The following is a 25,824-nucleotide window of genomic DNA, read 5'->3' as shown; positions in this document are numbered from 1 at the left end:
TTTAATTGTGCTATGGTTAAAGTTGAGTTAAAGGTGAGTTAACTTGCCGGAAAATAAAGTTGAGGTCCCAAAAAGTGAAAAAAAGAAAGTACAGGTCCCAAAGGGTGAAAAGCTCAAAAGGTGAGTCCCCAAACATTAGCCTAACTCTGGAAAACAAAGTAGAGCTACCTGTCACTGTCTCTAATCAATACGAAACACAATTGAGACCGTCTTCGAATGATCAGGATCAATTTGTCATACTCCCTCTGCCCCGGAATACTTGATCTGTTTTCCTTATCGGGTCGTCCCTTAATACTTGACCTGTTTCTAAAAATGGAAATATTCTAACAATATTATATTATTTCTCACTCCACCCCTATTAACCCACCTACCCCCTACTCCATACAAAAAATAATTAAAAATTCAACCCCTACTCTCCCCCAACCAGTGGCGGACCCAGGATTTTCAATCAGGGGGGGCACCCATCAACTAACTAGACAGCAAAAATCAAAAAAAAAAAAAAAAAAAAAATTGTGCAAATGAGCCGCAATGGCGGGGTGAGAATCGATCTCATGATCACCGGGAAGGAATCTGTAACCAACTGAGCTATCCCTCACTCTCAGAGGGTAAACAATGTTAAAGCAAACAATACTCTGTGGAGAATTTTTTTTTAGTAACACATTAGCACGTCGTTTTTTTTTTTTTTTTTTTTGACATAATCCTCTTATTTCTTTAAAGGTTATAATATCATCAAAGGTCCGTAAAAAAAATTAAATACAATATTATAAAGGAATAATTAATGTTCCTCGTCTAGATACCTAGAAAGTAGAACCACTTATGTACTTCGTATGGGGTAATTGCCAAAAAATATAAAATAATAAATAAGTTATGGAGCAAGACTTAACCTAAATTTGGTGCAACAAATTAAAAAATCAATAATAGACTATTTTGTAGTTCAGAGCCACATATTAATAATATGATTTAGTTCAAAAAAGCACAAAAAAACATCAATAAAAAAAATAAATGGAAATAAAATAAAACTAAAGCAATCAAAATTTGATACTAAAACTGAATAATATACAAAAGAAATCCAAAACCAGGATGCTATTGATTACCCTATATTAATATTTTAAAATTCTCACAAAAAGGGACAAAAAAAAAAGCAAAAATTTCTATTGTGATGAGGAGTCGAACACCCCTGATCAGTTTCAGACTCTAAGGATAAATCACATGCATATTCCAATAACCACTAGAGCAAAGGAATGTTTATGATGTTTTATGAACTTTATTATATATATTATAAACCCGCGGGTTTTCTTATTTTAAAACTGAAACAATTATTTTTTATTTTTTTTTTGGGGAGGAGAGGGGGGCACGTGCACCCCCTGGCCCTGCACTAGGTCCGCCAGTGCCCCAACCCTACTCTTTACACATTTCTCACTAACTACATTAAAATAATACCCCACTATCAACTACTACCTATTAAATTAAATAAGTCGATTCAAGTCCTTTAAACTCTATGCCGGTCAAACGGGGTCTAGTATTCCGGAACGGAGGGAGTATTATGCAATTCTACATTATTAATTTTAATAGATAAAATTTTAGAACAAGACGAACAGACCACGACAAACTTGTCAGTTCTAAAACACACAAACAATGATGGTGTAAATATGCCTCTTTCATCCTTAAATTAGTTTCGGGTTTTTCTTTATGGGATGTTTCAAATTATTCAAAGTAAACTTTCATTGATTCCCTCAATTCCCCCCATCACCTTTGCTCCAAATTGGCGAAAAACCTATATTTATGGTGGAAAATAGTAGTAGTAAACCAAATAGATTTGAATTAGTCATCCGGGTAAACGCCACTACATTATCTCCTGCTTTACACTACCTTGATGATTCTGGATTCATGTGCAAAATAATGGTGAACATGTCATGACGGAAAAAGCACTGTATACCCGTTTATGAAATCATAATATCCTGAGCTTAATTAGGTAACGTATCAGTTACAAACATCGATCTTATAGTTTAGGTTAAATTTCGCAAATTCACAATTACATTACCGAGGATAAACATACATTGTCAAGCAAACATATGTCGTATAGTTTAAGATGAGGTCAGAACTTTTCTATAACAACTCCATCCCGAAGAACCTGATACGCCTCCCTGCTTCGGGTTTTCTTCACCCCAGCTGAAAAATAAAGCTTCGAACCTTCAGAAGTAATGGCAGTAACTTTGACCCAGATCATTACTTTTGTCTTTAACCCCTCTATATCAGCCAGCTTTCCCTTTTCAAGGTACCCAGTTACAGTGGTAAAAAATCGCAACACTGATGAATCCTTGTAGCCCACTTCACATATTTGAGGTACATATACTGTAAGTTTTCCCGTCCTCTCATCAAACTCGTAGTGTGTGGCATCCCTTGGGAAGATTCCCTCGGCCAAATCATATTCCTTTAGCAACTCTGGTAAGGGCTTCTGCATCTTCCCTGCAAGTTTACCTCGTTAATCTTTAAATGAACAACTGACACCTCACAATATCTAAATAGCAACAGTTAATTAAGTGGAATACATAATTCAGCTCCCTCATACGGAGTAATTCACAAGGAAAAACTAAGCATGCGGGATATGCTTGGTAAAACAGAACACCACATATAGGTATATCATCTCACAGTGCTCCTGTTAGCCTCCTAACTCCTCAGTAATCAACCAACATGAAAGCATAAACCAACACAAATTTTTAAATAAAAAAGAGAAAGGAAAACATTAAAGCGATATCACACTTAAATTGAAGATAGCATAGAGCACTCATGTATCAGGTGTAGATTTTTTCATTTTTTCATTTTTACAACTTGTGCATCTGCAGTGCATGAAGCTGCAAAAACTATTCAATTTAAACAACAAAGGCATACAAGGGAAACAAGTGCCCGGCACACAAAGGCCTCAAACTGAAGCAGATTCGAAAACTTGAGCAGCAAGAAACAAAATTGAGGATGTGAAGGCATTCCAAACCTTTAAATTTGTTGACCAACCATTTGGTGCTGTCCCCAATGCTGCTTCCTAGTGACTAATTACAGAAAGGTAATTAGTAGTATTAGATCGGTGGCAAATAAAAACATAATCACACCACTTTGATACAAAAAACAATCTATAAAAAATCATCATCAGAAAGGAACTGAAAAAACAGTACAAACACTGTAGTGAAAAACCTAAATTATGACCTAACAGATTCCAGTTAAACTATACATGCAGCCATGCTGGCAATGCAACTACGAAGTATATTACATGGACTCGAGGGTATGTGTCCAAAAACAAGACTTGGGTAATTAATGAAAGATATCCTGAATTTTGATCCGCAATGAAATGTCAAGTGTCCATACACAAGTCAAAAATAAGAATGTAAAAGATCCAACTTGGGTATTTGAGGTCAAATGAAGAGACGGAGTAACATAGTATTGCAAACATCTAACACGAAACATATATCAAAAAACAATCATCGCATCAAGATAAGATTTAGTTGACACTTGCTACAGAACACGTTATAAACAATACTAATTTGTGATACCCTCATGCAAAGAGATAGAAAAGATGTCAGCATAACTTCTCAGTATCTGAAAGTTTGATTCTAATGCCAAATGTGATCTTAATCCACACTTATTCTATTACCCTGAAATAAGTTTGGTTTTATTCAATGTCCTGATGATGAAATCCCACATATTAAAGTTTCCTATTTTAGCTCCGCCCATCAACATATTTCAAGTCAAGGTTGATAGAGAGAGAGAGAGTCATATTCAAGAGATGACTGTATAATTTCTTTCCTTCCTTGAAATTTGCTGCTAGACTCCTTAAGACAGCTGTTTAGCATGGTGTTCTTATAATATATAAATCTGTATCTATATGATCTTCAAATCTCCAATTGAATTTTCCACACTGGACTAGATCAAAATAGACCAATTAGCCATCAGTGTTTCTTACTTATTGTGAAGTAGCAAATGGATCAGATAAGGGTCTAATGAAAAGCAGCTATCAGTTATTGCCTAGGTGAGACAACGTACTCCTGAATTCCCCTTAGCCCGATGTAATCCTCTTAAAAGGTATTTAGGTAATGTTGGAGTTGTAAAATTGATACTAAAAGTTAACCAAATCCTTCTTTCTAATAAAAAACGTCCATACCTTATAGTGAAAACTTCGGCAAGATAGTTGTGCACCTCCAAATTATTAATATTTTGCTTTAAAAGCCTATTAGCACTACAACAGCAGCCAGTGAACAATTCACCTGTTTTTCTTCTTTGTATCACAGTGATTTAGTAATATACTACTAGGAAAATACTGGCATATATTGCAATCAATACAATTCGGCCAATAAATACGTTTGACTAGAAAGAATCTAAGCATACACATCAGTGAAATCAAGAATCACCTATATTAAATTATAAGAAATTCGTAATCTAGTTGTTCCTTGCTTCCCTTCTTAGTGTTAAAGTTATATCAATACATAAATTAAATGCACTATAATCAACCTCCAGTAGAACTATCCAAAATAGATCATCTAAGACTGGCAGATTGCAAATTTGCAATCAAAAGATAAGATACGCAGGAATATTCGACAATTTCTTAAAGAAATAGATCAATAATCTCTGCTCTAGATGCAACAATACTAGCTCACAGAGTCATAGCCCAGACGGCAAGCTTATTATAAGAACTCCTACTGAAATTGTGTAACACACCCAATTTTGTACAACGAAAATCCTACAAAAACCATTTGCAGAAGCCTAAAACTACAAATTATGGGCATACCCCGCGCTATTACCACTACATTAAGGATACAATGGTTTATAACCCTTTTAAGTGCAAGGATTATACCATAGAATTTTTTTCCAAGTAATCAATGATCTATAATTTCTCATAAATAAACTAAACTAAACTTCTATAAAATTTCACATTATCCTACACAAGTCCAGATATCATACAATTTCCATAATTATTGACAATTGCGTAATAGATTGCCTTCAAGACAGAGAATATAGTATTACGAAAAGCTTCAAATCTTCATAATCTATGCTTATCAATTTCTCATTATGTTGTGTGTCTTAATATTTACGATACCAACAGTACGAAAACATAAGAAGGAACAGGATAAGACCTTCACTCAAATTACACCTACCAAATAAATAAAAAAGCTCTTCGACATCTAGAGAACAGCGTAAAATCAAGGTTCATAAAATCACTTCAACTGTTCAACATCTTAAAATTCTATTAACCTATTACTCTAAAACCCACTAATTAATCATATCAATTATAAATTCAGAGAAACAAAATGCACCATCAATGAAATTCAAAATTAATGTATGGAGTATATAAATACATCAACAAACACATAATTGAGCAACAAAAGCACATGATATGTCAGATTGAGAGATTAATTTCAGAGGACACCAACAATTGACAGCAGAGAAGAACCCTAAAATTGAAACTTCCGAAAATTGGTGTAAATTTCAAACAAGGAAGAAAAAGGAGGCTTACATTAATGTCATCGCCGACGGAATTGAACTCTTTGTTAGCCTTTTGACCCAACCAGTAAGATCCAACCTTATTGAAAATCTGGTCCATAATTAATAAATTCTACCCTCCTAATTCGACCAAAAGAACCCCTTTTCAATTTCTGGAGCTCCAATTTGGGGCTCTGCAAAATTCTGATTGTTGTGCGAGAAAGGGTGAAGAGGAGAGAGAAGCTGACTTATCTGCGTAACACGATCTTTAAACAAACACAGATTCTTATTCAACGACGGCGTACAATAAATACTGGAGTTTCGGAATTAAAGTTAACTTCAAATACTTAAATTATCGGATATATAAAAGTTATCCGATTCTCCGTACATAAAAGTTATCCGATATACTTCCTCTATTCTTTTTTAAATGACACAATTGTACTTTTGGCACTATTCATATAATATACTTTGACAATCAATTGTGATTTATACTTAACAAAAAATATAGTCATGTGGGGTCTTGTTATAATCCTCTCATCCTATAGTTTTATAATATCAAACTTTTATAATTTTTAACCATTGATAATTAAAGGTATTAATGGTTGAAATATTGCATTGGCAAACGTGACAAAAAAATTGTGTCATTTAATAAAGAAGGGAGGAAGTATTGTTTTAGTGATAAAAATTTTAATCAAAATCCTAACACTTATAAAGCTTCATACTTTGATTACTCTTCATCCAATAGTGCATTTACGTGCATGCCCCTCATTTCCTTCTTTGTTTTATTTTATCTTATTCTTAACAATAGAGCATTTACGGTTACACCCTTCCATTGTTATACAAAATGTATTGTTTTCTTTGGGTATAATTTCCTATATATTGTACCTTCGAACTATCAATTAAAACGCATATGGTTTCTATTTCCTGTTACATGTAAATCCAACATCCAACTTGTAAGTTCCTAGCTTTTAAGTAACAATTTACAAAAATAATTTTGTATACCTTGGGGGATCGTGCGCGCTAGCGCACGATCCAACAACTAGTATGATAAAAGTTTACAATAAATTTATTGTGGGACAGATGCATAAAAGACCTTTTGAAAATAAATTTCGTTCCCCAAATTTGTACACTAACTTGTACATGCTCTAAAGTAGTTTTCGGTTTAATCAGGTTTTAAAATCAACATGATAAACTGACAGTGGTACCGAATAAGCCCTAGAGTTTTTAAAACATTATTCCCTTCTGTCTCGTTTTACTTTTCTTATTTAAATATCGCACCCATTTTGATTCTTACTCTATTTACACTATGATTTTAGCCATTTTTGAGATTCATAAGTAAAAAAAAAAATGTAGTCATATGCGATCATGTTAGATTCGTGATATATATTTTTTTAATTTTCAATTTTTTTATAATTTTTACTTATATATAATTTGAGGTCCTAATGTATTGGAGGAGTAAAACGTAACCATGGTACAATATTTAACGAACATAGGAAGTAGTATGATTTACAAAATGTTTATATAAAAAAATAATCCTAAAACTTTAACCTGAGTAATGACTTCTAAAAAGTACAAAAAAAAGAGATACATTTAGGTAGTAGCATTATTATCTCTATTACATAAGGGAACCCATGAGGTTATTTTAGCAATTGGTCTTTTGGTATCACCTATAGAATAGTCCATAATACCCTCAATTAATTTACAATTTAATTAATTATTGCCACTACTAATTATAAAGTTTAAATTACTGCTAGATTAATTATAAGAGGCAAAAGAGAGTATTAAAGTTGAAATCACTCTCTTATAATTACGTTCAATTGTTTAAAAAATTGGTGTGGGTATTATTTAATTAAAAGTAATGCCGTAATGGTAACATTAGTATCCGTATTTTATCAGGGAACTCCTGATGTTATTATAGTAAATGACCTTTTGGTGCCCCCTTACAATAGGTTATAAAACCCACTTTCACCATTAATTAAATAATTGTATAAAAATACAATCCATTAAAAATAATACAATCAACTAAAATAGTTTAGCTAAAATTTATTAGAATAATCATTTGAAATCAATTTGATTGGAAAGTGGCACAAATCAAGCAAAAATCAATACTAAATCAAAAAAATAGTGCCTCAAACTTGGTTGCACATAAGGTAATTGCTGCAAAATAAGCACGAATCAAAGCATACTCCCTCTGTTCTATAATGTTCGTCATGTTTACTATTCATATGATCAAAGTTTAAAAACTTTAACCGTAATTAATAGTATGATTAAGAGTATAAATGTTAATGTGGTATATCATTGGATTCGTTTCAATATAAAATTTCTAAATATAAATTTTTTATAATTTTTACTAATACGAAATTAAAATTATTAACGGTCAAAGTAGTGCATTGGAGACCGAGCATAATGGAAAGGTGAAGAACATTATGGAACGGAATGAGTAATTGCGAATTAGAAACAAAAAAAAAAAAAAAAAAAACCTATAGTGGCCCAAATTAAATAAATCATGATTTTGAATTCAAAAACAAATTAGTTAGACAAATTCAATTATCTTAATGATTATTGCAATCATAATTTATGACTAAGCTAACGCTGGGGATAACATTACTTAACTCATAATTCACATCAATCACCTCTCAAGAAGTTAGCCAAAAATAATTAACATTTGTCTACTATATAAAGCACCTGACTAGCTAACCTCCCTCCTCATCCTAACCACTCAAACCACAATCTATATTTCTCTCTCCGTTTATTTGATCTCTTATGCATATCCATGTTATACATTTACTTTATAGAGTATTGTGTATTATTGTTTATTGTAATTGAGTGGCTACTAATTATACAAATATAATATTAATTATCTTACAATTATGCATCATACATTTGGTGGATATCAATCTATTTTTTTTGTTTTTTAAGTTTTCAACCTATGCCTTTTATTAATGTTAGACATTTTAAACCATTTTCTTAAAATTTTGATTCGTTATTTGTAACGATGTCTTGAAATGGGTATTAAGAAATTGGTTAAGATGTTTTCAAAAAAATAAAAAAAGAGGTAGTCATTTTACGATAATAAATATTAATTTCTTAAGGTTGGCTTTCATGCATTCTAAAAATTCATGTACGCATCGCGTGCATAAAATGCTAGTAAATCTATATCGTTGTACCTATCTACATAATCTAATCTATATATATAAATGAGGCATATTTGCTGAATTATTAGAGCGCCACGTAAAATGTAATGTTTTCGGCCAATGAAAATAAGATTTCTAATTTATTTTTGAATTTAAAAAAATCGAGTGTCACGTAGATAATTAATTAAGTGCCACATAGATATTTTAATTCATTAATTACTACTATATACAACTCTATCCAAAATCAAAATTTGTAATAATTAAAAAAAATCTAAATTAAAAGTCAATCCAAAATCAAAATAAAATTCAATCTAAAATAAAATTCAATCCAAAATCAAACACTAATAAAAAAAAATCAATCCAAAAATAGTTTTGGCCAATGAAAAATAAGATTTTGAAATTATTTATGAATTAGAAAAGTCGAGTGCCACGTAGATAAATAATTAGGTGTCACGTATATATTTTTAGTAATTACTCCGTAATTAAATGCTACATATATACAACTCCATCCAAAATCACACTCTAATAATTAAAAAATAAATCTAAAATATGAAAATCAATCCAAAATCAAACACTAATTTAATTTGATACTTCGTACATAAAATATAGCAATTGGTATATATAGAAGTTTTATTTTAACTTAACAATTTAATAGAATCTGTGCGCCGCACAAGCTAAAATCTAGTTCATTTTAAAATAACACTAAGAATGATATGCCCCTTCCCTTCAAAAACAAATAAAAAATGATATGTTCCACTTTTTTAGGAGAAGTTTTCTCGCGCATTTTTTACTAGTAAAATTATACAAATATTAAAAATTAATTACTTCCTCCATTTTTTAATGCATTATTTTGAATTTAGCATTATTCATATACTAAGTTTGACTTGATTTTTTTTATTTTTATCAATATATAAATTCAAATGTTATTATGTAAATGATGTTGAATTAGTTATAAATTACAATACTCCCTCCATTCTTGAATGTTAATCCTCTTTCTTAATTCAATTGTGCTTTTTACTATTCCCTTTTGGAATCTTTCCTTATTTGTCTAATATTTTTCCCCTTTACACCCTTATAAATATCCTAAATGTCCACTTTTTTACTCTCAAGTAAATTTTTATTCTCATTAAACCCTCCAATTATTTTTCTCTCATACCCACATGCGTTATATTATATTGAAATTCATGTGAGAATTGTACTTGTTGGATTGTCATAGATTCCAAAATGGACTAATATTTAAGGACAGAGGGAGTATTTGTTTTCATAAATATCAATTTTTGGTAATTTTTACAAATAGAAAAATTGCAGATATTTAATGGTCAAATAATGCATTGGCAAGTGTGTCAATCAAGTGTTGCATTTAAAAAAACAACACAAAGGGAGTAGTTACATAACTAATTTATTAGAAAACAAATTTGAAAATGTTTACAAAAACTAATTTTATGCGGGTAGGTATGCTTAATCTTTAACAAAAAAAGTACTCTCTAGCTCCGTCCCAAAATATAGTGTCTATTTTCCTATAATGGAGTCCCTAAATTACGTGCCTATTTCCTATTTTAAACCATTAATTTTTACCCGTAATACCCTAATGCACAAATTATAATTCCAATATTGTCCTAAAAAAAGTCAGAATTTTTACTTTGAAAATTCTACTTTCTGACTTTTGTTCAACACATTTGTTTGATTTTTGTCTTTTTGAATCCCATTTATTATGTATAGACCTGGCAAAAACCGACCCGACCCGAGAAATCGACCCGACCCGACCAATTGTTAACCCGTCCGACACCGAAAAATTATACAAATGGTGTTATCTGTGACGAACCCGATCCGCCCGAATACCACCTGAAGCTCGAATATACCCGATAATTAATTTGACCCGGATCCATTAAAGCCCGAGTTGTAGTGCCCGAAACCCGACTACATTTGAACCAAAACCTACCCGACACCCGAAAAACTCCGACCCGAAGTAATTCGATAATTCGTACCGACCTAATTCCCAACTCCGACCCGACCTATTTGAAATATAAACTTTAAGTAAATTAAAAAGAAATGGATTTTCAAACCTTAAGTAAATTAAAAAACCTCGTTGTTTCACTAGAGGAAAAAACCTCAAGTGCGGGCTCATTTTAAGGGGTTTAGTGGGGGCTTTTACATGTGCAGCACATGGCCTGCCCGCACTTGATGTTTCTCAAGTGCTGCCAAAATATTGGCAGCACTTGATGTTTCAAGTGCTGCCAATTTGGAAAATGAGCCCGCACTTGACAAATTTTGTGCTGCCAATTTTAGAATATGAGCCAGCACTTGATATATTTGGTGCTGCCAATTTTGAAAATGAGCCCGCACTTGAAATATTTGGTGCTGCCAATATTAAAAATGAGCCCGCACTTGACATATTTGGTGCTGCCAAATTTGAAAATGAGCCCGCACTTGACAGAGAAATGGGCAGCACAAGCATAAAAATAAGTCGCACTTGTTATATAAATGAGCCGCACTTGGCCTATAAATGAGCCGCACTTGATCTAGATTTGTTGTATAACCGATTTCCCTGCTACATATTACAATTGGACCACGCCGCTGATTAACCTCCATAAGTCATATAAAAAGTATCCAATTATATAGATAATTAAATTAAATAGTATATAATTGTAAATATAAAAGTTGATTACATTACAATCATATGAAAAACTAGCTAGCATCCATAATTTAAAATTCAGTACAAGAAAATATCAAAGACAATCATTGTTAATGAAGTTTGCAACCATTTCTCGAACTTCATCTATCTCCTCAAAAGTGAAAGGCTGCCCCCTCGGATTATTGAATACCTTAAAAAGATCGACCATTAAAAAATATATATACACTTTAGTTATATTATAAATATTGAATCGTACAATAAATTAAGACTTAAAGAGTTCATAACAAAGAAATAATGAACCGCATAATAATGAAATTGGTTAATTTCGGTCCCAACTTTCATCTAATGAATTTAAATAAATATTTTAAAGTCCTTCCATGTTTAATAAACTTAGTTTTATGTTTCAAAGACTCATTCTCACCCATATTGGTGAAGTTATGCACATTTAAGCCTCGTTAGTTCATTATCGGTCACATTTTGACTAAAATGGCTAATTTCGGTCCCAACTTTTATCTAATGAACTTAAATGAGTATTTTAAAGTCTTTCCATGTTTTATACACTTAGTTTTATGTTTCAAACACTCATTCTCACCCATTTTGTGAAGTTATGCACATTTAAGCCTCGTTAGTTCATTATCGGTCACATTTTGACTAAAATGGCTAATTTCGGTCCCAACTTTCAACTAATGAACTTACATGAGTATTTTAAAGTCTTTCCATGTTTAATACACTTAGTTTTATGTTTCAAAGACTCATTCTCACCCATTTTGGTGAAGTTATGCACATTTAAGCTTCGTTAGTTCATTATCGGTCACATTTTGACTAAAATGACTAATTTCGGTCCCAACTTTCAACTAATAAACTTAAATAAGTATTTAAAAGTTTTTCCATGTTTTATACACTTATTTTTATGTTTTAAATTCTCATTCTCCCCCATTTTGGTGAAGTTATGCACATTTAAGACTCATTTGATCATTATCGGTCACATTTTGACTAAAATGGCTTATTTCGGTCCCAACTTTCATCTAATGAACTTAAATGAGTATTTTAAAGTCCTTCCATGTTTAATACACTTAGTTTTATGTTTCAAAGACTCATTCTCACCCATTTTGGTGAAGTTATGCACATTTAAGCCTCGTTAGTTCATTATCGGTCACATTTTGACTAAAATGGCTAATTTTGACCCCAACTTTCAACTAATGAACTTAAATGAGTATTTTAAAGTCTTTCCACGTTTAATAAACTTAGCTTTATGTTTTAAAGTCTCATTCTCACCCATTTTGGTGAAGTTATGCACATTTAAGACTCGTTTGATCATTATCGGTCACATTTTGACTAAAATGGCTAATTTCGGTCCCAACTTTCAACTAATGAACTTAAATGAGTATTTTAAAGTCTTTCCATGTTTAATACACTTAGTTTTGTGTTTCAAAGTCTTATTCTCACCCATTTTGGTGAAGTTATGCACATTTAAGGCTAGTTTGTTCATTATAGGTCATATTTTGACTAAAATAGCTTATTTCGCTCCCAATTTTCAACTAATGAACCTAAATAAGTATTTTAAACCCTTTACATGTTTAATATACTTAGTTTTATTTTTCAAAGACTCATTATCACCTATTTTGGTCAAGTTATGCACATATAAGGCTCGTTTGGTCATTATAGTTCACTTTTTCACTAAAATGGCTTATTTCGCTACCAACTTTCAACTAATGAACATAAATAATTATTTTAAAACCCCTATATGTTTATTAGACTTAGTTTAATGTTCTAAGACTCATTCTCACGTACTTTGGTCAAGTTACACACATTTAAGGCTCGTTTGATCATAGTAGGTTATATTTTGACCAAAAATGCTTATTTCGCTCCTAACTTTTAATAATGAACCTATTCATGTTTAATATTCTTAGTTTTATGATATTAAGACCACAAATTCTTATTTACAAAGGGTATACAATATTTATTGTACACCGTAGTAAAAGTTAACTTAAAATGTTTAAAAGTTAAGCTTATATAGGTAAAAGTTATCTATTTATTAGTGATAATTTTTTTCATTTTAGTAAAACTTATTTCTTCAAAATCAATAATAATGTATAAAATTAATAATTTAACCCTTTAAAATATTTATCTATCAACTTTTTTTTTACTAATATAAAAGTTAATCAAAACTAGGTTAAAGTTATAAAAAAATGGGTAAAAGTTATCTTGGTGTACAATAAATTTATTGTACACCTTGTGCGCGCAAGACCTTTTGTATTAAGACTCAACAATGCATAAAAAAGTCCTATCTAATAACAAGATAGCTTATTAGTAATCATTTTCAAGTTATGTACATTTAATGCTTGTTTGATCATTATAGGTCACATTTTGACTAAAATGGCTTATTTCGCTCCTAGCTTTCAGCTAATAAACCTAAATAAGTGTTTTAAACTCTTACATGTTAATAAAATAAATTTAACCCCGTAAACCAAATCAAATCAAGCAAAATTAACAGCAAAAACAAGAAATTGGCATAATAGAGAAAACTAGAGTTTTGAATCATTGATACGAATGATACCCAACCTACATACTCATGGCTTTTTTACATGCATCTAATTTGGTAAGAGTAGTTAGCAAAACAGATTCCTAATGTTATTCTAATTCCCACATTTGATTTTACCCAGACAACTACGAAAACATCTGCAAAGTTGTTGCAACCAATTTTCTGAGAGATTAGAATAAGAGATAGATAATTCCAATCTCAGGTCACCCTATTTCATGTCAAGTGAAAAGAAAAGACAATGTATACCTTGAGTCTTGCCAAAATAACCTCTTGTCAAGTTCAGGGATCACAAGAGTCGCATTAATGATCCGGGCCACAGTCACAATATCACATATCTGCATTCAAAACAGAAAGTGGTGGATTTCAATCATTCATTTTGCCAACCCAAAAAGTAAAAATGGCATACTTACCTATCCTCATTATTAGTGACAACAAGGTGTAACATTCCACGGAAGAAATAGTAAAATCATAGAGCAAAGATGTTTACCAAACCGAATCCCAATGAATAAGCAATATTACAAACATAACATCTCGAAGGTCCCCATTGCGATGGTGTGAAAGATATAATAAATGTTCTATGGAGTGTAGTATAATATGGTAATTGTTAGCAAGACGACTACATGTTCAGATTTATTTGCAAAAAACCATCATAAGTGGAGACATAACTTGATATATTGTGAGACATAGTTCCAATAGGATCACAGAGTATCCTGAATAAAATATACTTCAGATTGTAGGATTTGTTCCACCATTGTTATAATAGAAGTGACGACTGACGACTAAGTGTTAAGCAAAACAGTTGGTCAACAGAAGAAAACATATAGCAGATGAACTGTGAATTTCAAGACTAAACATATGCTAGTTGATCAAATTGTCCATCAACACAGAACATCTGAAGAATTAAATAAATATATGAATAAGCTATTGAAATTGGATGGTACCTGACTGTACCCAGTAAACCTTAAATTTTCCCTATAAAATATTCTACTAGATGCTGAAAACTCTTATAACTTGTTTGTTATAGACTCAGTCAAAATAAATGATATGATTAGAACTGTTCCGGGGGAGGGAGAGAGTGAAGAGAGAGAGAGAACAAACCCCGACCCGCTTTTGATTAAGACCACCAGTAGTAATGTAGAGAGAGAACTAATCATAAAATTGAGGGAGAAATTGTACATTGCTGAATGGTCCAGTTGTAAATAACTACCAAGTTGAACACTAAATGCATATGAATTACATCTAACACAGAATATATGCCAATATGCCTGGTATCCTTTCAAGGATATTTTTAAAACGGCCCGTGGGGGAGGGGGTCTCTATGACCGACATATGGAATTCGCACAACACACAAAGCAGACAGCAAAATAAGTCTACATCAACAATTAACATGTTTACTGTAAATGTTTAACCAACAAAACAGAGGACTAGACATGTTGATTTAATTACCAGCATCAATTGCCCAAACAAATCGAACAAAAACAATCAAGCATTGAACCACTTTTTTGAATAATTTTAAAGTGGTAGCAACTTCTCAGGCACGTCCTACAGGATAAAATGAACCCAGCCCCAGACTGCGCTTCCAAGAAACATCAGAAATATTCACATACAAGATATAAGCAGAAGAAACAAATGAAGCGGAAACCCCAAGAAAAAAAGGAAGCTACTCACCAAGACACTGCCTTTATCATCATCTGAATCACCAGAGTGCCTGCATCTTACATTCTAGGTTGATAAGTAACAGGTGAAACCTGAAATTACAAGCAAAAAAATGTAGAATGTAAATCTAGCGGCCATTGAATAAGTCATTTGACCAAGAAACATAGTACCCGTTTAGCACTATTGAAGGGGAAATTACAGTTTTAGGAAGATCTCATTTCAATGTAGGAAGATCTCAAATTTGTTCCTGATGAGTTGGAAACATTTTCTTGGGGAAGATATAAAATCATCAATATATCTTTACTCTGAAGCCTTATACTCCCTATACATGAGTTAAAATCCGCAAAAACTGAGCTATCTCGATCCTATCGCATCTGATTGAGCTGAGAATCTCTCCTATTTTGCAGCAATTTGATACGGGATATTGCCTAATTTAAGCATGTTTTGCTATAAACCAAATATCAGTAATTCATCATAATTATTGACTAAACCCCAAATCTTTTTAATTAAAATACAGAAGTATAATTTGAAGAAAAGGCTAATTAGTAATGAGATAACCATCTAGTGCCCAGAACACCCCGACTGAAGAGCTAATTCAAGACTTATCCAGCTATCAACACCTAGAATTAAAATGCAATGGCAGCGCGGCAGGTAGTGGAGAAGCAATTTCACTAGAAAATCAGTAGTATCTTACAGATTGTTTTCAATCACTCAGCCCAATAGAAGAAACCCTAACAGTATTCATTGAACATATTGCAGCCGTTGTAAGCAGGCATGAATTAAATTCCGATTCAATTCAATAACACCAACATAATTTCTTATAAAAAATACAGTAAAATCCAATTCAAATTTCAGCAATTTTAACCAACAATTTAACTATTCAACAACAATTTGTAAAATCCAATTAAACCCTAACACAGACACAAAGGAAATAAATTGCAGGCAGTTGCAACCTGTAAGCAGGCCAATTAATAGTTCAAAAATAATACGTGCATAATGTTCAGACGAAATTCAAAAGAAAAACCCAGCAAAATCAAAAGAATAGAGCAAACCCATTTCAAATTCCAGCAATTTTAACCAATGAAACAATGGAGATTGAGAGAAAGAGAGATTACATCAGCTTTGTTAATGAGAAACACATCTTCTCCACTAATCTTGAAATCGGAAGATTCGACAATTGGCCAACCCATCTCAACAATACGAATGACTCGACGTCGGAAACGCACACTCAGAAATCCTAAGAGCAGCGGCGTCGCGGCTTGTCACGGTGTATGTGCTGTGATTTTTCATCCCTACCCCCACATACATACTCACAAGGGCCTAAAACTAGATGAAAGAGATAAAAACACAGTAAGTAACTAACATATGACTATAAGAGGTAAGCAAAATGAGAGCCTAGATACACATATAGCGGACAAAAAAGTGTACCTGATTTTGAAGCTTGCCAATGGTATATCAAAGCAACATTTCACAAGTAAGTCGGCCTTTCTCAAGTTAGAACTTGAAGCATTGATCATCTGGCCGGAGAACTCAATCCGACAACTCCAGGATCTCCTGAAGAAAGTTTTACAGAAATTGAATTCCTTCTGTTCATAATCAGGATCACCTTGGCCATTGATATCCATAGTAACATAAAGGTCCTCCAAAAGTGGAGCATTGTTTAGAGTGTGTTCTATCCACTCCATTTCACAATCGTAGTCAATCAGCTTCAGGTTATCTATCTCTAGCCTCTTAAGGTTGCCTAACATACAATCTGGTAATTTGTCCCTCAAAGCATCGACATCACTGCAAAAACTAAGATGCGTCAAATTACGGAAGACTGGCATGTGGATTCTATCCAAATTATTAAGATACCTCAACAGATGACCAACATTCTCAGCTAAGTGAAGGGTCCTAACACAAGGTATCCCATTAATCAGCCCTGGTATCGGGTCCAGATACTAATACTCATCGTTGTCACTTAGGATAAGTACCACTTCTTGTAAAGAACTTGGGCTATAAACAAAATGATAAAAATAACCCTCTGTGTCAAAGTACTCCAATTTAGGGGCATCAATCGAAAATCTACAGTTTTTCGGAGCATGATCCTTCATTAGTATAAACAAACGCTTTAAATTGGGGGCAGATATACCAATACGGTGGTCATTCTCGGTCAAATCCAACGATAAATCCAAATCTTCCAATATAGGAAAACACTTAAAAAGGGTACCCAACAAATAACGATGTGAATCATAAAGATACAGGTCAAGCTTCTTCAAGTTAGGAAGATTAATAAACGAATTTCCATCACAATTGGGCATCTGGATATTATAACACATTTTCATGTCTACCAATGATGCAGTTTCGAAAACACAATTGGGCATCTGAATTTTGAAATTCGGAAAAATGCTTACCTCAATTACCTCCGGATTACGGCGGCAAATTTGACGAATCCAGGAAACCATAGAACCAGAGAAATCTAGGGTTGCATTATATGAAAGTCTTCCGTAGAAACTGAGATGAAAAGTGTGGATTTTGGAGGATTGTATCTGGCAAAGGATGTATTAGAAACCAGAGAACCAGAGGAAGGGGGAGAAGAGGGAAAATGGAAAAAAAAATGTTCATTTTTAGGGAAAAGAGAACCAGAGAAGGGGAAGGAGGAGAGAAGCGGGAACTGATTTTTTTGGGAAACTTTTTTTAGAAATATTTTGTGCGGCTCTTTGTGTAATGAGCCGCACTTGAGTTTAAGGCCCGCACTTGAACTCAAGTGCTGCCAATTTTCTAAAATGACCCGCACTTGTGAAAATGTAATTTTTTTTTATTTTTTTTACTACTTTCAAGTGCTGCCAATTTACTAAATGAGCCGCACTTGAAGGGAAGCACATGCTGATTTTTCCTCTAGTGTTTCTTGACTTTTTCGTCTGGGATTATAGTCATAATATACTAGTTTAAATGTCTGAAAGAACATGTTAGTTATTGTATTACATGAACTACGTTACGACTTAGGAATGTCTTGTGGTAGTGGATTTATCTTATACTAAGAGTTTTTTTAGGATAAATATCATAAATTATATCATCCTCAAAAGCTCAAATGCATAATTACATTATTGATCATCAAATTCATTGTTGCTGCTATCTAAAAGTTTCTTAGAGAGTTCCTAAAAGACCAAAAGAATCACCAAGTCTGACGAAGATTGATGATAAGAGGGCATCATAATATATGTTCTAAACAAAGTCAACCATATATTTACTAATAAGGGCCATATCGCATTGGCATTCTGAACCTCGGGGCTTTTCCATATCCATAAGGTGGGGAAAAAACTAAAAATATGGTGTTGCATCAATGGAAAATCACAAATATATTATTCTTCGCATCAGCCCGAGCCATCTTACTGTCACTTGTCACTACACCTGGTTATCGGGCGGGGCGGGTCAGGGTCGGTGCGGGTCAAAAGAGGGTCGGGTATTGAAAGGGTCATTTTTAGCGGGTCGATAATGGACGGGTCAAAAGCGGGTCGCGGGTCAATAGCGGGTCATTAGTGGGCGGGTCAATAAACGAGCAATGAAAAATGAAAAACAAAAGAGCCATGTGCAAGTACAAGTAAATACGAAGCTATACACGTAATTTTTTGTATCATTACTATTTTAATTTTCAAAATAATTGTAGTATAAGTTTGACCCTATAATGACCCTGTCCAATAAAAGCCTTGTCCAATAAGAGCCCTGCCCAATAAAAGCCCTATTAACTTGACCCTATCCCTATATCCATTGGACTACCCTGTCCAATAACCAGGTCTACTTGTCACTTAATACTTACAAACAAAGACTAAAATTACAGATCGAGTGACAGTCATAAACATATTGATCATTTGTGCTGATATATCATTAGATTTAGAACTATGCTATACGACATATTTTATATCCCAAATGCTCACCGCATGACAAGTTGACAACAACTCACAATAAATTTACCAAGATACCAAACCAAATCCAAGGTGTATAGAATAACCAATCCAGTATTGATGTTTACTCTACACTCTACAGTACGACAAAGTAAATAAAAATTAATTAAGGGTATCTCAATTCATGGAATTAAATTAACCAAAGCATACTCCTCTCCTCTTAGTGTCTGGCTGACTCTTCTGAATAATCTATCACTTTGCATAGATGCATGTTCCAACTTTGACCCATACAGATAAAGCAAAGAATATGAGGGACATAAAATATAACCATCCCCGAGAAGCATATTTCTCTTTGTTGTCACCTTCCGTCATATATCAAAGGAAAATCAAATGAATGGAAGCAGAGACAAAGGAAAGGGGCAATCAGTTCTGAGAAATGTAAATTATAAACAACTCTCATTAATCATAAACATAAGTCATAACTTAATAAAATTAAATGAAAATGAAAATGAAAATGAAAATGAAAAACAACATAAAAATGAAGTAGAAGATTTTGGGGGGAAGTGACAACACTAACAAGAGTGAGTTCTAGATCCTAATCACACCCAGATTAAGAAAATTCTAAAAACAAGTAACTAACAACAAAACTACTAAGAGTCTAAATATTAAAAAAAAGTGCCTTTGAGAAGACAAAGATATTATAACTGATTCTTATCTAAAGATAACAAAATCCTGCCTTATGTATCTTCTTTATTTATAATATTTTTACTTTTATCAAAATTTTGATATTGGGAAATGAAAAAAATTTAATGTCATAATGGAAAAGTGTGAGAAATTAAATGACCCAATGAATTTAATTGGTTAAAATAATAATTGGACATAAATTTTGATAGAATACTAAGTCATTTATGTGATAATATAAAAGACAATGTAAAGAACATTTTGAAATACCCGAAAAGAAAAACGTGAAAAACATAAAGAGACGGAGGGAGTACTTTGTATGACCGTATTATACTACCAAAAATTAAATACACCCCCTTTCCTAAAAAATTGTCCCATATTTCATTTTTGGGAGTCCCTATTTATTGCTCATACCTTATATAATAACTTTTTCACTCTCTCAAGGGTTCACTTTAACAACTCATGTGAATATTTTACATCCAAATGCCACGTGGGGCAATCTTTTAGGGACGGAGGGAGTATTAGAATACTAGTGAACTACTCGTACTGATTATTTTCAAAATAATGACCTCGTGTTAAATTGTCAATGATGTCATACATGATACAATAACGATGTCAACTAATAACGACCACTAAGGCAATGACCTGAGCTGTGTTGAGCTGAAATGAGACAAGAAAAGATGAACTGGAAAGCTAAAAAATAAGTTAAATCAAATCAGTTAATCAAGCTAAGCTCAAATGAACTGAAAATTGGGAAATGCCAAACAGACAGTTGAATAGTGATGATAGATACATTTAAATAGTTATAATAAATTATAATAAATTAGATACGTTAAAATATCTAAGTCAAAATGTACTTAAATAATACGATTTCTTTTAATATACCCTTTTGGTTTCCTTTAATCATTACGAGTTTAATTTTACATACGTAAACGTAAATATTTGACGCCTTAAGGCCTTAAGCTGAGCTGAGGCTGAGCTGACTTGAGATGAGATGAGATGAGATGTGCGCTTCACTAAGCCAAGATATGATGAGATCGACGAACTAAGATGAGACGAGATCTAGATGAACTAAAAAGATGAAAAATAAGTCCAAATCATATGAGTTGATCTAATTAAAAAACGAACAGTTAAGTAGTGATGATTGATGAATGTGATGCTAGATAAACTTAAACGAGTTCGGATAAGTTATGATCAATTAATATAAGTTGAGATATCTAAGTCAAATTTACTTATTTAATACGATTTATTTAAATATATTATTTCCATTTAATTGTCGGGATTTCAATTTCATGTTTGCAAATGTTAAGCTTTGACCATCAAGGCCCTGAGTTGAGCTCAATTGTTGTGCTAAGCTAAGATGAGTTTCGTTAAGTCAAGATGAGCCGAAATGAGACAAGATGAACTGAAATGCTAAAAAAATAGGTCTAAATCATAAGTTGGGCCAAACTAAATGAACTGAAAAGATGAAACATTAGTCAAACGAACAGTTCGATAGTGATGTCAGATAAATTTAAATGAGTTTAGATAAATTATCATAAACTAGATAAGTTGAGATGCCTAAGTCAAATTTATTTTTATAATACGATTTTGTATTTCAATTTCATTAAACTGTTATGATTTCAATTTTACATTTATTAATGTTAAAAGTTGACCAGCGAGGCCCTGATCCAGGGTGAGCTGGTACGCTAAGATGAGATGAGTTGAGATGAGTTGTGTTGTGCTAAACTGATGTGAGCGATGCGACGATATGAGCTGATAACGTGATAAGACAAAAAAGAAAGTCTAACTTAGCTTAGATGAGTTGTCCTAAGCTCAAATGAATTGAAAAACTGAAAAATAAGTCCAAAAAAATAGTTGAATAGTTGTGATAAATAAGTTTAAATGAGTTCTCATAAGTTAAGGTAAGTTATGATAAATTAAAATAAGTTAAGATAACTAATTCAAAGTTACTTGTATAATACGATTTCTTTAAATATATTTCCATTTAATTTTACTCTTTCAATTTCACATCCTCCAATGTAAATATTTGACCTCATAAGCCCCTAAGATGAGTTGAGCTGAATCAAAAAATTGAAAATTAATTAAAAATTAGTTGTTTTGAGCTAAAACTAAAATGAACTAATAAACGGATAAATAAATCTTTTCACAGTTGGGTCAATCTGCGCGCATGATTTGGGTCGGGTCATGATTTGCGCGCATGATTTAGGTCATTTCGGGTTTAGCTCCGATTCATAAATCTTTCCACGATTGGGTGAATCTACGCGCATGAGTCGGGTCGGGTCGGTTCCGGGTCGGGTCTCGGGTCGGTTCGGGTCGGGTCTCGGGTCGGACTTAAATTAAAGCTTGAATTTATCCGACCTGATACGAACCGAAATCCGAAATAAACCGAAACCGATTAATTAAAAACCCGAGTATCCCGACAATTGGCAACCGGAACCCAACACCACAACATAATTACTCTAACTCGACTCGACCCGATCCGATTTGACTAGATTTTGTATCCGAATGACCCAGATCCGTGACGACCCGAAGACAATACGACTCGACCCTAAACCAACTCGACCCGCCCGATTGCTACCTCTAATTATGTACACACATTTAATCCCTAATTTCTCTCTATCTAGAAGCCAATTAACATGTACTTTATCTTGAAAGTACAAATATTTATTGTTTATTATCTATGTTATCCTTTTCCTTAATTCCTTTTCTTTTAGTCAAATGGTAACTATATTTTGGGACGGAGGTAGTATGTATTTTTTTTAAAATTGCTTCAATTTTTCATTTTCTGTAAAAAAAAATCCCTAAAAATAGTGAAAACAACAAGTTCTAAATTTTTATTGTACGTACGGAAGATAACACCATGCTTAATTGGTCAGCTTGAACTAATTACATTTATACAAAATATTTAGTTTTACAACGGAGTATGTCATTATTTTTCATTTGTTTGTCATATTTTTCTCAATCAAACATAACAAAATCCAAATAAATTTTATTTCATTAAAAATATTTCTAATTCATAAATTATTGTTTACGATTAATTAATATTATCCGTAAACAAATTTAGTAACATTTGTGCGTTGCACGGGTTATAAGTTAGTATTTCTATAACTACACAAAATAAACATATAAAATAAACAACGAGTATTTTTGGTTTAGATTCAATGTCGTCAATTGTATCTTACTTACTTTACTTTACTAAGCAACAGGAACCTGTTGTTACTGTTGAGGATATCCGACAACACGTGGTCGCCACTTTTCCAGTTACATTCTTTTCCCACACATTCATCATTTTTACGGGTATATGCTTCTTCAACAAAATATTTTAGATTGTTATATGGCCACATTAAATTATAAAGTTTAAATCTTTCATGTATTATGTACTATTTGCTACTGTAACTTTAGTTCAAAAACTGAAATTTTACCTCACAAATATTCATTTAACTTATGATTTTGATTGCTAGGGCATACAGTTTAAACCTTTGTGATGGTGGTGTTGTTGTTGGTGGTGTTGTTTTCAACCATGCTAAGATCAATATGAATTTGGTTACTTTTAATTGTTAAAGGCATGGTGGTAGAAAGTCGAATGAAGCTTAAATGATCGATACTCCCTCCGTCCCGGAATACTTGACCTGTAACTTTAGTTCAAAAAAAAACTAGTCTGTGCTCGTGCTAATGTAAGAGATATTTACTATCATGTCAGCTACTTTAGATAATATCTAATGCTATTTTTATGATCAATTATTAATATATAATAAAAAGACCCACCAGAAATGAAACGTGTTATCTCGGGGTGCTTCCTTGATTTTTTTTTGTCCCGAAGGAAAATTATTTCCTTCATTTATACTAGGCAAATTTGCTAAAAGGGACCTTTTATACTCCCAAATTTGCGAGAAGGGGCCTTTTAAAAAAAACTTGTAAAAACACACCTAAAAGTAAAAATTATTTGCGAAAGACAAAAAAATAAGGCTTTCCGGCGTTGACTCATATTTTCCGATGGTTGACTACCACGTGAGGGTCACGTGTTCATTTGATTGCTATCTACGCCCCTTTCCCTCAATCCCTCCTCCAAAATTGGAGGCTTTAAACACCAAACTAAAAAAAAATCATCTTAGATTAAATTCTTCCCCCTTACTGTTTTTCTTCATCCCCAAACCCAGAAAAAAAAAATTTGATTCCCTCTGCAAATTATCTCCATCATAATCGAAAAAAATGCCAGATGGTTCAATATAGCGGCTCAAACACGTCTTTTCAACAGCAGAAGAAAGGGTTGATGAGGATGAAGACGAAGTCAAGATTAATGGACCCACCAGAGAATGATAAAAGATCTAGGAGGTTGAATCGTTCTGCAACCGGAGGAAAACAGGTCAACAACATCAATTACCCACTCATTTAAACTTCGGCCACCCTTCCGCCGCCTAATTACTTCCCGTCTGTAAGTGCGATGACGACCACCGTGATTCGACTCCTCTTCCGGATCTCTGCCATCGTTACCTTCACTGTCAGCCTCAAAGTCCTACGCCGACGCCCTCACTTCTCTCTCCGAAGACAACGAGCGTCTCCGAAGGTCAAATACCAAAGTTCTGTGCATAAGCTTTTGTGGATAGGTTGGGTTTTATTAGCCTGGGTTTTGATTTTGGATAAGAGAGTTGAGAAGGAGACCAAGAGTGAAGTGTTGCCTTATGTGAACAAGATTTTGATCTGCTTTATGGTGGCTACATCGATGTGGTTGGTTAAGACATTGTTGCTTAAGGTTTTAGCTATGAATTTCCATGTTGCCACATTCTTTGATAGGATTCAGGACGCATTGTTTAAAGACTTTTTTCGGAGCTAGATTCAGATCGAAGCTTCAATGCTGGGGTTTATATTCCTCCTGATCTTAGAGCAAGAATGCCATTGTTGATGAGTTTTTTTTTCGAGTGTTGGGTTTGGGGTAGAAGAACAACAGTGGGGGGAAGAAATTAATATGAGACTTTTTTTTTGGCTTTGGTGTTTAAAGCCCAATTTTGGAGGAGGGATTGAGGGAAAGGGGTGTACATAGTAATCAGATGGAACACGTGAGCCTCACGTGGTAGTCAACCACCGGAAAATATGAGTCAACGTCAGAAAGTTTTATTTTTTTTTGTCTTTCGCAAATAATTTTTACTTTTAGGTGTGTTTTCACAAGTTTTTTTTAAAAGGTTCCTTCTCACCAATTTGGTACTATAAAAGGTTCTTTTTAGCAAATTTGCCTTTATACTATGTAGAATATTATGGTAATAATATAGGCTATATAGGATAACAAATATTATGACAGGAATCTAGAATAATAATATTTACGTAATACTAATGACAAGACTAAGAATATCTATTCTAATATTTTAAAACACAATGTTTGCATGAAGTGATGCCACGTGTCATCTCTGCCACGTGGTATCTCTTTTATATTATTTTATTTTTGGTCAAATCATCATTTATATTCATCCTTTTCAATCTCCTCCTTAATTAATTAGATATTCATTTTTTGTTAAATGATCATTTATATTCATCCTTTTCAATCTCCTCCTTATTTAATTAAATATTCATTTTATTTCAAAAATAATTTTATTTGTTTCACATTATAAATTTAATTTCTTAATACTCCAAATGCTTCACAATTTAATTATTACTTCAAAATTTGTGTATCCTACTTTATATTACATAAAAGATGTACATAATGTTTAAATTAAGAAACCCGTGCATCGCACGGGGTAAAAACTAGTTATAATTATAAAACATTTATAATATTAATATAACTACTACTCTGTACGTATATACTAAAAGACCACATGCATAGTCTAACATATTTTACGA

General features: G+C 32.8%; 1 protein-coding gene and 1 long non-coding RNA gene across 2 annotated transcripts; both read right to left on the bottom strand.

Annotated features, from left to right (window-relative positions):
• Window positions 1–1,914: 1,914 nt before the first annotated feature.
• LOC110804780 (uncharacterized protein At5g01610) lies at window positions 1,915–5,760 on the bottom strand. Its single transcript, XM_022010389.2, has 3 exons — window positions 5,501–5,760; window positions 2,990–3,044; window positions 1,915–2,466 (listed from the first exon to the last, which is right to left on the bottom strand). The coding sequence occupies exons 1-3, from the start codon at window positions 5,585–5,587 to the stop codon at window positions 2,096–2,098; spliced, it is 513 nt and encodes a 170-aa protein (XP_021866081.1). The 5' UTR covers window positions 5,588–5,760; the 3' UTR covers window positions 1,915–2,095.
• Window positions 5,761–11,192: 5,432 nt separating this feature from the next.
• On the bottom strand, window positions 11,193–18,110 carry LOC110804791 (uncharacterized). Its single transcript, XR_002537827.2, has 6 exons — window positions 17,824–18,110; window positions 16,859–17,215; window positions 16,546–16,756; window positions 15,443–15,522; window positions 14,021–14,109; window positions 11,193–11,422 (listed from the first exon to the last, which is right to left on the bottom strand). It is a non-coding gene; the product is annotated as an uncharacterized lncRNA (long non-coding RNA).
• Between the last annotated feature and the right edge of the window lie 7,714 nt (window positions 18,111–25,824).

The sequence above is a fragment of the Spinacia oleracea genome, chromosome 6, assembly GCF_020520425.1.
Source record: "Spinacia oleracea cultivar Varoflay chromosome 6, BTI_SOV_V1, whole genome shotgun sequence".
NCBI classification, from domain to species: Eukaryota; Viridiplantae; Streptophyta; class Magnoliopsida; order Caryophyllales; family Amaranthaceae; genus Spinacia; species Spinacia oleracea.
This window is presented reverse-complemented; position numbering and strand designations above follow the sequence as displayed.

What these genes read in the sequence shown, in the direction of transcription:
- LOC110804780 (XM_022010389.2), bottom strand. Translation starts at nt 5,587, where the DNA reads ATGGACCAGATTTTCAATAAGGTTGGATCTTACTGGTTGGGTCAAAAG. An exon ending in CCGTCGGCGATGACATTAAT is followed by an intron (nt 3,045 to 5,500) that starts GTAAGCCTCCTT and finishes TTCTGTAATTAG; the next exon opens with TCACTAGGAAGCAGCATTGG. An exon ending in GTTGGTCAACAAATTTAAAG is followed by an intron (nt 2,467 to 2,989) that starts GTTTGGAATGCC and finishes GTAAACTTGCAG; the next exon opens with GGAAGATGCAGAAGCCCTTA.